General features: G+C 45.0%; 1 protein-coding gene across 1 annotated transcript in view; it reads right to left on the reverse strand.

Moving 5' to 3' along the window:
* Positions 1 to 13630, reverse strand: part of fras1 (Fraser extracellular matrix complex subunit 1) — a 229565-nt gene that overhangs the window by 208662 nt on the left and 7273 nt on the right. Inside the window, exons 6-9 of the mRNA XM_071354262.1 lie at positions 13414 to 13605; positions 11487 to 11597; positions 11104 to 11251; positions 537 to 680 (exon numbers count right to left, since the gene is read on the reverse strand). Coding sequence (XP_071210363.1) covers positions 537 to 680; positions 11104 to 11251; positions 11487 to 11597; positions 13414 to 13605 — 595 coding nt within the window. The remainder of the gene's footprint in view (positions 1 to 536; positions 681 to 11103; positions 11252 to 11486; positions 11598 to 13413; positions 13606 to 13630) is intronic.

The following is a 13630-nucleotide window of genomic DNA, read 5'->3' on the forward strand; positions in this document are numbered from 1 at the left end:
GGGATTCCATTATCATTCCAGAACATTCCCGATCCTCAGGGCCAGGATTAGGCATTCGACAAGTGATGCCTTGATCCCCGGTCTGCCTGTAGGTGCATCCCAAAATGGCTCCCTATTTGTTTTATCGTGCACTATTTCTTACCGGAGCCCGTCGGGATTAGGGTGCCATTTGGGACGTAGTCTGTGTTTTGATGGGCAGGTGGAGCATGTCTAGGGCAGGGAGGAAATACCCCCTTCAGGCTGCCTGTGGACGTCTCACACTGGCTCTGACTGTCATTGACTGATGACTCTGTCTTCTGTTATGTTGACACATTGCTGTCATTGACTGAGGAGAGGAAACTACCTGTCTAACTGCGTGTGTGTGTGTGTGTGTGTGTGTGTGTGTGTGTGTGTGTGTGTGTGTGTGTGTGTGTGTGTGTGTGTGTGTGTGTGTGTGTGTGTGTGTGTGTGTGTGTGTGTGTGTGTGTGTGTGTGTGTGTGTGTGTGTGTGTGTTATCCTAACGATCACATCACTAGCATGTCATACAGTACCGTACCTGCGCACACTTTCCCGTTGGCATAGAAACCACGTGGACAGATGGACACACATCGTCCGTCCAGAAGCAGAGAGTTAGAGTCCTTACAGCTCTCGCAGTGGTCAGGTGTCCCCGAGCAAGACATGCAGTCCCTCTGGCACTGAACTGTAACAAACACAGACAGATACGAATGCACATACACACACACACAATTTGGTTAAGTCAACTGAGAAACAAAAAGTTTGAATCCAAACTTTATCCATTCAACTAGATCAGGGAGGGGCAACTGGCGGCCCTCTGTTAGCTCCATGTATTTTTTAAATATTTTTATGAGGTTTTATTTAACCCGGGGTAAACACATTAAGAACTAGGTCTCATTTGCAAATGTGCCCTGGGAACAATACAGAAAAGATGCACAATGTAAAACACAACATTAAATAAACGGCAAATATTATACACACAATAAACAATCAAACACATTTATAAATATATAAATCCCTAGCCGTTCTCCTAAACTGACCCAGAGACAATGTAACGGCAGTCCTCCTCCTCTTCATCTGAAGAGGAGGAGTATTGAGGGAACCAAGGCGCAGCGTAGTGAAATGACATACTTTATTAACGAAAACACGAACTTGACTAAACTAACAAAAACAACAAACGGTGTAGACAGACCTAGACGACGAACTCACATAAAACAAGAAGAACGCACGAATAGGACATATAGACTACACAAACCGAACAAACCGTACACAGTCCCGTATGGTGCAAACATCGACACAGACACAGGAGACAACCACCCACAAACAAACACTGTGAACAGCCTACCTAAATATGACTCTCAATTAGAGGAACGCCAAACACCTGCCTCCAATTGAGAGCCATACCAGGTAACCCTAAACCAACATAGAAACAGATAACATAGAATGCCCACCCAAACTCACGTCCTGACCAACTAACACACAAAACTAAACAGAAAACAGGTCAGGAACGTGACAGACAACAACACATCCAAATGAAACCTTGGAGATTATTCCACATGACAGGGGCCTGGTAGGAAAAGGCAGATTTACCCAACTCTGTGGATACATATGGAGTCTCTAACATTAACCAACCCTGTGACCTATTGTTGTAATCCCAGTTTCTATATTTCAACAATGATGTGAAGTAAAGTGGTAGTTTATTGAGTAAGGCTTTATAAACAAAAACAGATTAATGAAGTGACCAACGTGGTTTTTAGTGAGGTCCAACCAACTGTATGGTAAAGGAGCCAGTGGTGAGGTCCAACCAACTGTATGGTAAAGGAGCCAGTGGTGAGGTCCAACCAACTGTATGGTAAAGGAGCCAGTGGTGAGGTCCAACCAACTGTATGGTAAAGGAGCCAGTGGTGAGGTCCAACCAACTGTATGGTAAAGGAGCCAGTGGTGAGGTCCAACCAACTGTATAGTAAAGGAGCCAGTGGTGAGGTCCAACCGACTGTATGGTAAAGGAGCCAGTGGTGAGGTCCAGCCAACTGTATGGTAAAGGATGCAGTGGTGAGGTCCAACCAACTGTATGGTAAAGGAGCCAGTGGTGAGGTCCAACCAACTGTATGGTAAAGGATGTAGTGGTGAGGTCCAACCAACTGTATGGTAAAGGGGCCAGTGGTGAGGTCCAACCAACTGTATGGTAAAGGAGCCAGTGGTGAGGTCCAGCCAACTGTATGGTAAAGGAGCCAGTGGTGAGGTCCAGCCGACTGTAGGGTAAAGGAGCCAGTGGTGAGGTCCAACCAACTGTATGGTAAAGGGGCCAGTGGTGAGGTCCAACCAACTGTATGGTAAAGGGGCCAGTGGTGAGGTCCAACCGACTGTATGGTAAAGGAGCCAGTGGTGAGGTCCAACCAACTGTATGGTAAAGGGGCCAGTGGTGAGGTCCAACCAACTGTATGGTAAAGGAGCCAGTGGTGAGGTCCAACCAACTGTATGGTAAAGGGGTCAGTGGTGAGGTCCAACCGACTGTATGGTAAAGGAGCCAGTGGTGAGGTCCAGCCGACTGTATGGTAAAGGAGCCAGTGGTGAGGTCCAACCAACTGTATGGTAAAGGAGCCAGTGGTGAGGTCCAACCAACTGTATGGTAAAGGAGCCAGTGGTGAGGTCCAACCAACTGTATGGTAAAGGAGCCAGTGGTGAGGTCCAACCAACTGTATGGTAAAGGAGCCAGTGGTGAGGTCCAACCAACTGTAGGGTAAAGGAGCCAGTGGTGAGGTCCAACCAACTGTATGGTAAAGGATGTAGTGGTGAGGTCCAACCAACTGTATGGTAAAGGAGCCAGTGGTGAGGTCCAACCAACTGTATGGTAAAGGAGCCAGTGGTGAGGTCCAACCGACTGTATGGTAAAGGAGCCAGTGGTGAGGTCCAACCAACTGTATGGTAAAGGAGCCAGTGGTGAGGTACAACCGACTGTATGGTAAAGGATGTAGTGGTGAGGTCCAACCAACTGTATGGTAAAGGATGTAGTGGTGAGGTCCAACCAACTGTATGGTAAAGGAGCCAGTGGTGAGGTCCAACCAACTGTATGGTAAAGGATGTAGTGGTGAGGTCCAACCAACTGTATGGTAAAGGATGTAGTGGTGAGGTCCAACCGACTGTATGGTAAAGGATGTAGTGGTGAGGTCCAACCAACTGTATGGTAAAGGATGTAGTGGTGAGGTCCAACCGACTGTATGGTAAAGGATGTAGTGGTGAGGTCCAACCAACTGTATGGTAAAGGAGCCAGTGGTGAGGTCCAACCAACTGTATGGTAAAGGAGCCAGTGGTGAGGTCCAACCGACTGTATGGTAAAGGATGTAGTGGTGAGGTCCAACCAACTGTATGGTAAAGGAGCCAGTGGTGAGGTCCAACCAACTGTATGGTAAAGGAGCCAGTGGTGAGGTCCAACCAACTGTATGGTAAAGGGGCCAGTGGTGAGGTCCAACCAACTGTATGGTAAAGGGGCCAGTGGTGAGGTCCAACCAACTGTATGGTAAAGGAGCCAGTGGTGAGGTCCAACCAACTGTATGGTAAAGGGGCCAGTGGTGAGGTCCAACCCACTGTATGGTAAAGGAGCCAGTGGTGAGGTCCAACCAACTGTATGGTAAAGGATGTAGTGGTGAGGTCCAACCGACTGTATGGTAAAGGATGCAGTGGTGAGGTTCAACCGACTGTATGGTAAAGGATGCAGTGGTGAGGTCCAACCGACTGTATGGTAAAGGAGCCAGTGGTGAGGTCCAACCGACTGTATGGTAAAGGATGTAGTGGTGAGGTCCAACCAACTGTATGGTAAAGGAGCCAGTGGTGAGGTCCAACCAACTGTATGGTAAAGGATGTAGTGGTGAGGTCCAACCAACTGTATGGTAAAGGATGTAGTGGTGAGGTCCAACCGACTGTATGGTAAAGGATGTAGTGGTGAGGTCCAACCAACTGTATGGTAAAGGATGTAGTGGTGAGGTCCAACCGACTGTATGGTAAAGGATGTAGTGGTGAGGTCCAACCAACTGTATGGTAAAGGAGCCAGTGGTGAGGTCCAACCAACTGTATGGTAAAGGAGCCAGTGGTGAGGTCCAACTGACTGTATGGTAAAGGATGTAGTGGTGAGGTCCAACCAACTGTATGGTAAAGGAGCCAGTGGTGAGGTCCAACCAACTGTATGGTAAAGGAGCCAGTGGTGAGGTCCAACCAACTGTATGGTAAAGGGGCCAGTGGTGAGGTCCAACCAACTGTATGGTAAAGGGGCCAGTGGTGAGGTCCAACCAACTGTATGGTAAAGGAGCCAGTGGTGAGGTCCAACCAACTGTATGGTAAAGGGGCCAGTGGTGAGGTCCAACCCACTGTATGGTAAAGGAGCCAGTGGTGAGGTCCAACCAACTGTATGGTAAAGGATGTAGTGGTGAGGTCCAACCGACTGTATGGTAAAGGATGCAGTGGTGAGGTCCAACCGACTGTATGGTAAAGGATGCAGTGGTGAGGTCCAACCGACTGTATGGTAAAGGAGCCAGTGGTGAGGTCCAATCAACTGTATGGTAAAGGATGTAAAACTGTCAGATGTTATAAAACGAAGTGTCCTATGATAAATTGTGTCCAAGGGCTTCTGAACAACTGGTAGCTACATTTATGTATATAATATCACCATAATCTATAACAGTAATACATGTAGACTGAATGATCTGTTCTCTACTATTTAATGAGAGGCCCTATTCCTATAGAAGAAGACCAACTTAATTCTTAATTTATTGACTAACTCGTCAACATGTTTTTTAAAGATAGCTTTTCGGCAATACAGATGCCCAGATATTTATAGGCGGAGACACGATCAATGGGGGTCACCATCTAACGTACTTATGTACAAATCATCAGTTACATTATTACTTAATTTGGAAAATAACATGTACATGGTTATCCCAGAATTTACTACCAACTTCAGGTCAAACGAGGCTTTCTGCAAGCTAGTAAAAGCAGACTGAAGAGTCAACTCAGCCTGAGCTGACGTAGGTGGCAGTAGCGTATACAACAGTGTCATCTGTGTACAGATGAAAGTTACAGTTTTGTACAGATAGACCAATGCTGTTAATATAAATTGTGAAAAGAATTGGACCAATAATCGAACCCTGTGGGACACCTTTTGTTATGTCTAGAAATCCTGATTTAACACCATCAGTAAGTGCACACTGTGTTCTGTCTTAAATCATTCTCAAACCAGCTACAAGCAGCCCGATCTAAGCCAATCGTAGAGAGTTTCTGAATAAGTAAGGTGTTAAACACAGTTTCGAATGCCTTGGACAGGTCAATGAAGAGGGCAGCACTGTTTCTTCATATCTAAACAATTTATGACATAATTTAAAACCATAGAAATATCAGAGATGGCACTATGACCTGGCCTGAACGCTGACTGTTTTATATTCAGACGATATGTAGCAGTAACAGAGATGGTACTATGTCCTGGTCTGAATCCTGACTGGTTTACATTCAGATGATATGTAGCAGTATCAGAGATGGTACTATGTCCTGGTCTGAATCCTGACTGGTTTACATTCAGACGATATGTAGCAGTAACAGAGATGGTACTATGTCCTGGTCTGAATCCTGACTGGTTTACATTCAGACGATATGTAGCAGTATCAGAGATGGTACTATGTCCTGGTCTGAATCCTGACTGGTTTACATTCAGACGATATGTAGCAGTATCAGAGATGGTACTATGTCCTGGTCTGAATCCTGACTGGTTTACATTCAGACGATATGTAGCAGTTAAAAGGGATCTAAGCTGAGTATTAATCAATGATTCCAAGATTGTTTCTAGGCAAGATAGTTTGGAAATGGGACAATAATTATTTAGATCACTCGGGTCGCCACCTTTATGTTGAGGAAGCACATGGGCCGCCTTCCAAACTCTAGGAATAGTACTCAGTATAATCGTCAAGTTAAAAATATGTGTTAATGCTTCAGCAATCAATGGATCAGAAAGCTGTAATAAGCAGGGATCAAGCATATCAGCCCCAGTAGATAATTTAACATCCATCATAAGTAGTTGTTCAAATACATCAGAAGTAGACAGTTGCTCCAGAGAGTACAAGGATTCACTGGGGGTTGCCTGGTCCTCTATCAAGTCGACTAGCGGCTGGGAGAGGGACGAGTAGTTTACTGACTAATCCTATAAAAAATCTTGGTCTATTAAAACAAGATTTCTTTCAAACAAAAAACCAGCAGACATACAATGTTGATTAAAAGCATGACCTGTCCATTTTTTTTCAATAATGATGTCAAAGTTTGTTTGGGTAGGGAAGGAGAGGAACGTCCATGCTTTAGTGGCTTTAACTGTTTTCCAAAATGTAGATGGATCACCAGCAGTGTCAGCGATAGAACTTAGGAAGTAGCTCGATTTAGCGTTTTTTACTAAGGGACGTGCATTTATTTCTTAGTTGCCTGAAAAGCTGCCAGTCCACAACAGCATCAGTTACACCATGCCCAAATCGGACGTGCGCGTGTGTCCGTGTGCGCCATCGTGCACAAATTGATTTTGTCCCCCCACACCAAACGCGATCACGATACGCAGGTTGAAATATTTAAAAAAAACTCTGAACCAATTATATTAATTTGGGGACAGGTCGAAAAGGATAAAATATTTATGGCAATTTAACTAGCTAGCTTGCAGTTGCTAGCTAATTTGTTCTATTTAGCTAGCTTGCTGTTGCTAGCTAATTTGTCCTGGGATATAAACATTGGGTTGTTATTTTACCTGAAATGCACAAGGTCCTCTGCTCTGACAATTAATCCACACATAAAACAGTCAACCAAGTTCGTTTCTAGTCATCTCTCCTCCTTCCAGGATTTTTCATCTTTGGACTTTATATGGCGATTGGCAACTAACTTTCATAATAAGGTGAACTACCACGACCGACCACAGTTCATCTTTCAATCACCCACGATAAAAGAAGCAAATAGAAACAACTTCTATTTTAGCGCCTGGCAATGCAGACGCTCGTTGGCGCGCGCGAGCAGTGTGGGTGCAATGATTGAATAACATGTACAGTGGGGAGAACAAGTATTTGATACACTGCCGATTTTGCAGGTTTTCCTACTTACAAAGCATGTAGAGGTCTGTAATTTTTATCATAGGTACACTTCAACTGTGAGAGACGGAATCTAAAACAAAAATCCAGAAAATCACATTGTTTGATTTTTAAGTAATTCATTTGCATTTTATTGCATGACATAAGTATTTGATCACCTACCAACCAGTAAGAATTCCGGCTCCCACAGACCTGTTCGTTTTTCTTTAAGAAACCCTCCTGTTCTCCACTCAATACCTGTATTAACTGCACCTGTTTGAACTCATTAGCTGTATAAAAGACACCTGTCCACACACTCAATCAAACAGACTCCAACCTCTCCACAATGGCCAAGATCAGAGTGCTGTGTAAGGACATCAGGGATAAAATTGCAGACCTGCACAAGGCTGGGATGGGCTACAGGACAATAGGCAAGCAGCTTGGTGAGAAGGCAACAACTGTTGGCGCAATTATTCGAAAATGGAAGAAGTTGAAGATGACGGTCAATCACCCTCGGTCTGGGGCTCCATGCAAGATCTCACCTCGTGGGGCATCAATGATCACGAGGAAGGTGAGGGATCAGCCCAGAACTACACGGCAGGACCTGGTCAATGACCTGAAGAGAGCTGGGACCACAGTCTCAAAGAAAACCATTAGTAACACACTACGCCATCATGGATTAAAATCCTGCAGCGCACGCAAGGTCCCCCTGCTCAAGCCAGCGCATGTCCAGGCCCATCTGAAGTTTGCCAATGACCATCTGGATGATCCAGAGGAGGAATGGGAGAAGGTCATGTGGTCTGATGAGACAAAAATAGAGCTTTTTGGTCTAAACTCCACTCGCCGTGTTTGGAGGAAGAAGAAGGATGAGTACAACCCCAAGAACACCATCCCAACCGTGAAGCATGGAGGTGGAAACATCATTCTTTGGTGATGCTTTTCTGCAAAGGGGACAGGATGACTGCACCGTATTGAGGGGAGGATGGATGGGGCCATGTATCGCGAGATCTTGGCCAACAACCTCCTTCCCTCAGTAAGAGCATTGAAGATGGGTCGTGGCTGGATCTTCCAGCATGACAACGACCCGACACACACAGCCAGGGCAACTAAGGAGTGGCTCCGTAAGAAGCATCTCAAGGTCCTGGAGTGGCCTAGCCAGTCTCCAGACCTGAACCCAATAGAAAATCTTTGGAGGGAGCTGAAAGTCTGTATTGCCCAGCGACAGCCCCGAAATCTGAAGGATCTGGAGAAGGTCTGTATGGAGGAGTGGGCCAAAATCCCTGCTGCAGTGTGTGCAAACCTGGTCAAGAACTACAGGAAACGTATGATCTCTGTAATTGCAAACAAAGGTTTCTGTACCAAATATTTAAGTTCTGCTTTTCTGATGTATCAAATACTTATGTCATGCAATAAAATGCAAATTAATTACTTAAAAATCATACAATGTGATTTTCTGGAATTTTGTTTTAGATTCCGCCTCTCACAGTTGAAGTGTACCTATGATAAAAATTACAGACCTCTACATGCTTTGTAAGTAGGAAAACCTGCAAAATCGGCAGTGTATCAAATACTTGTTCTCCCCACTGTATGTGCACGCACGCGGCCTGCATGCACGCGACGCGTCCGATTTGGGCAGCGTGTCAGTCTAGCTTCGGCCCAAGCATGATTTCTTTTTCTGAAGATATCTGTAGAAAAGGAGAATGTTTATCTGCCAGTGATATGAAAATAGATGAGAAATGTTCTCTGCTCCGTGGGAAAATCTGTAGAGTTGCAGGAAATGAACTGCAAATCTTTTTTCTCTCTGATGTCAAAACGGGGGCTGCTAAGGGACGGGTGGGGGACGGCACCCAAAATGTACCAACACTACCAACATTCTGCCGTGGCCGTTTGAATCCAAACTTTATCCATTCAACTACTACTACCAACACTACCAACATTCTGCTGTGGCCGTTTGAATCCAAACTTTATCCATTCAACTAGATCAGGGATGGGCGACTGGGATGGGCCCTCTTGTAGCTCCATGTATTTTTTTATTTTTTAATGAGTTTTTATTTAACCATGGAAAAACACAAATGTCACCTAGGGCCAGCTCTGACTGCATGCGTGGGTCTGGATGTGGGACCTGCGAGCCTCTGCGGCCCCAAATGATGAGTTCAGATTGTTTGTGGTCCCCACCCCCATCAAAGTTGCCCGTCCCTGAACTACACAATACGACCATATGGGTCATTAATTTCATCATACATTAATGGAGATATGAACCACTGCTACTATGATTAAAATATGGATTTATGCAAGGTTTAAGTCGTTAGCTTCCAGGCTAAATCACGACCCAGGAGATAAATGGCACAGGCTTCAAAGGACATAGACTACTATTGGCTAGCTCTGTAAGGACACAGACTACTATTGGCTAGCTCTGTAAGGACACAGACTACTATTGGATAGCTCTGTATAGCTCTGTAAGGACACAGACTACTATTGGATAGCTCTGTAAGGACACAGACTGCTGTGATGACACACTGTGGTATTTCACCCAGTAGATATGGGAGCTAATCAAAATTGGGTTTGTTTTCTAATTATTTATGGATCTGTGTAATCTGAGGGAAATATGTGTCTCTAATATGGTCATACATTTGGCAGGAGGGGTCTGTTTGTGTTTGTGAACAGAGCCCCAGGACCAGCTTGCTTAGGGGACTCTTCTCCAGGTTAATTTCTCTATAGGTGATGGCTTTGTTATGGAAGGTTTGGGAATCGCTTCCTTTTAGGTGGTTGTAGAATTTAACGCCTCTTTTCTGTATTTCGATAATTAGCGGGTATCGGCCTAATTCTCTCTCTCTTCCTCTCTGTCTCTCTTTTTTCCATCTCTTCCTCTCTAGCTCTATCTCTCTCTGTGTCTGTCCTTTCCTTTCCTCTCCCCTGCTGTTCTCTTCCTCTCTCTCCCCCCTCTCTCACTCTCTCTTTCCGCCCTCTCTTTCTCATTCTCCATCTCCTCTTCTTTCTCGCCCGAGTATACGCATAGCCCCTTCAAAATAATTCACGGAAGAGTTAAGAAAAAGCAAATTAGGCTTTATAAATGTTCACGGAAAGAAGACCGCAGCAACGCTGTCTGAAAACAAAGGAGAGAGAAATTCCAGAGAGAGCCAGAGGGGAGAAGACTGTTGGATGAGACAAGAGTAGCGCTGGGTTAGACAGAGCTGCTACTAAAATCAATGGGACGTCTTTATAGGGTGAGTGGGATGAGTGGCTTCATATGTTAACCCTCCAAATGGCATCTTTGTTTAGCCACACTTACTCCCAAACATCAGTCATGGAGCCGGGTGTTGTCATGACAACTACAATCCTTTTACTATGTAAAGTACTTTGAAAACCAGGGGAAAGTGCAGTATTCTACTGCAGGCTACACCAACTGGCGGTCTGCGGGCTGAATTTGGCCCGCAGTTGGTTTTATTTGGCCCCCCAAGTTTTCTGAGCACATTTTTTTTCTTCTTCATTAAAATACTTTTTGTTGTTGTTGTAATTCTCATTGTTGGACATAAAAGACTGTAAAAACACCAGGAAATCAGCTCCAAGTGATTTTAATTGAAGAAATCTGCTCCCAAGTATTCCCACGCATAATAGACAAGACACGTGATAGTATACAAATGTAAGCAAGGTTTGAAATGACTATGTTTTAGTCAGACATTATATCTGTTTGGGCTTCTTATGGTCAATTTGTAGTCTATAAATGATGTGTAACTATGTTTCGTCCCCCTGACCATCCGCTCAACAAAATATATCGTCCCGCAGCTGAATCTAGTTGATGAACCCTGTTCTACTGTATAAACTCAATCCATTATTAATATATCATAAGATAACAGACCTATTCAACAAGTGACACCAGTGTGTGTGTGTGTGTGTCTGTGTGTCTGTGTGTCTGTGTGTCTGTGTGTCTGTGTGTCTGTGTGTGTGTGTGTGTGTGTGTGTGTGTGTGTGTGTGTGTGTGTGTGTGTGTGTGTGTGTGTGTGTGTGCGTGTGTGTGTGTGCCACTCTTACCCTGTTTACACTCTGGGCAGCACTGTCCCTGGTGGGGCACAGCCAGCATCCCCAGGGGACAGGTGGGACAGGACGCCAGGTAGCAGGTCACCCTGCCCTCACGACACTCACACTCCCTGCAGGGGCCCTCACTCCACCTCTCCAGGTTCTAGAGGGGGAGGGGTGGGAGACAGGGGGGGAAGAGGGAGAGGGAGCGAGAGCGATTAAGAGAGACCGAAACAGAGACAGCGAGAAAGAGAGAAAGACAGAGACAGAAACAAGCAGATAAAAATTGCCATGAGGTAGGGATGATCAACTGAAGCTATAGGAACTTTGTGTAGATTTCATGGATTACACTAAGTGATTACGGTGTACATTCCACCTAATCAATCCTCTTGACTCACTGCTAGTCGCCTCTGTTCTGTCCCAGAGGACTGATGTGGGTAGACACAAGAGGTCTTCATGGACTGACACTCGGGGCAGCACTTCCCTGGTAGGTGGACCAGCTCTGATCCCTGTCAAAAAGAAAAGAGAAATGGGTGCTCGATCCATCTTTCTCTCTTTCCTCTCCCCCCTCTCTCTTTCCTCTATCTCTCTTCCCCCCTCTCTCTCCCCCCTCACTCTCCCCCTCTCTCTCTCTTTCCTCTATCCCTCTCTCTCTCTTTCCTCTCCCCCTCTCCCTCAATCTCTTTCCACTATCTCTCTCTCTCTCTTTTCTATCCATCTCCTATCCCTCCTTCCCTCCCTCCCTCCTTCCTTCCTACCTTCAGTCCAGTGGTTAGAGGAAATTAGTCAATGTCCACCTTAACTCCCACACAACGTTAATTACACACACACACACACACACACACACACACACACACACACACACACACACACACACACACACGGAACCAGGATGAGGCATGGAACCAGGGTATTAATACAATTGGAGTACTTCTACACCTGCATTGCTTGCTGTTTGGGGTTTTAGGCTGGGTTTCTGTACAGCACTTTGAGATATCAGCTGATGTAAAAAGGCTTTAAAAATACATTTGATTGATTCCTTGAGTATGAATTGGAGCAGAATGTTGAACCACTAAATTGTTAACAAACAATTCAATGGAAGGCCTTTTGAAATCATTTGAAATCATGAAAAATATTCATCTTTGAGGACAAATTAATACGTTTTAGTCACACAGCTGATCTGGTTTCAGATCCATACTCGTCACTATTCAGAGTAGCCTGTCGTTGTATTAAATCAGTCTCTAGGCTCTCAATTCATGCTGTGTGACCTTGGTAAATCTGATCTGGAATCAGGCCAACTATGTATATCCTTAATTAATACTTGACAGGCTGTTTATTCTAATCTCCCGTGTTTCTGCCGACTGAGAGAACAGGACGGAGCGGGATGAGATCACAGCAGCATTAGTAACCCGTTTTGGGGGGGCTTCGTCACGGGTTATTCGGACATATCAGGATGGGTGGTTAAACTGCTTCGCCACAAATGTATTTATTTATTTTTATTTAACCTTTATTTAACTAGGCAAGTCAGTTAAGAACAAATTCTTATTTTCAATGACGGCCTAGGAACAGTGGGTTAACTGCCTTGTTCAGGGGCAGAACGACAGATTTGTACCTTGTCAGCTCGGGGATTTGAACTTGCAACCTTTCGGTTACTAGTCCAACGCTCTAACCACTAGGCTACCCTGCCGCCCCGAAATGCTTGGCGTGTGTACCCACAGCGATCAATGTGTGTGTGTGTGGGGGGTGTGGGGGGAGGGGGGGGGATAGAAGTCACGCAGCTGACAAATTACGCAAGATTTTACTTCTGGGTTAACAGAGATTACATTATACAATGATTGATGATGAGGGATCAACATCATGGGATGACAATAGAAACGTCTGATAACGTTACAAGAAAACACACTTGAATTAGTTCCACATATACAAACCATTTTAATTTGAGTGTCATGTTGGATGATAAAGAAGAGACTAGCAGTGTTATGAAGTCAAGCTTTAAGATATTTATTTTTTTCATGTCAGAACATTTCCTAGAGTAAAACCCTGTTTTGTAATTTTGTTGTCCTCAAAAAACTCCTGCCACAAATGATTGTATGATTCTGTATGTAGGCCAAGCACCCTACTGAGCTAGTAAATTATGTCTAATAACGAAGGGAAATATCCATGAGGTATTCTCTCGGTTACATCCTAGTTTTTAGTTGTATGTATCCAAAAAGACAAAAGAGGCCTAACAGCATGACGTAGGTAAACATCGGTGAACTATTTACCAAAAAGTTTTTATCATATATCTTATTTATTTACTTTCAGTCGAGCAAAAGCGTGGCCTACCGTCGGGCATTCTATTCGAGCACACTGGGCTCTCTGGCAGAGGACCTGTCCCCTCTCGCAGGTGCAGAACTCGCAGCCGGTGTCGTTCCACATGTCACCGTGGTAACGCACTGTAAGCTCGTACAGACAGCTTCCTTTGGCGGCGACACACTCGTCACAACACTGCCCCGCCCTCTTTACCTTGGTCTGGCCCTGCAAGGGATCATGGGGAAGGATA

The sequence above is a fragment of the Salvelinus alpinus genome, chromosome 19, assembly GCF_045679555.1.
Source record: "Salvelinus alpinus chromosome 19, SLU_Salpinus.1, whole genome shotgun sequence".
Taxonomy (NCBI): domain Eukaryota; kingdom Metazoa; phylum Chordata; class Actinopteri; order Salmoniformes; family Salmonidae; genus Salvelinus; species Salvelinus alpinus.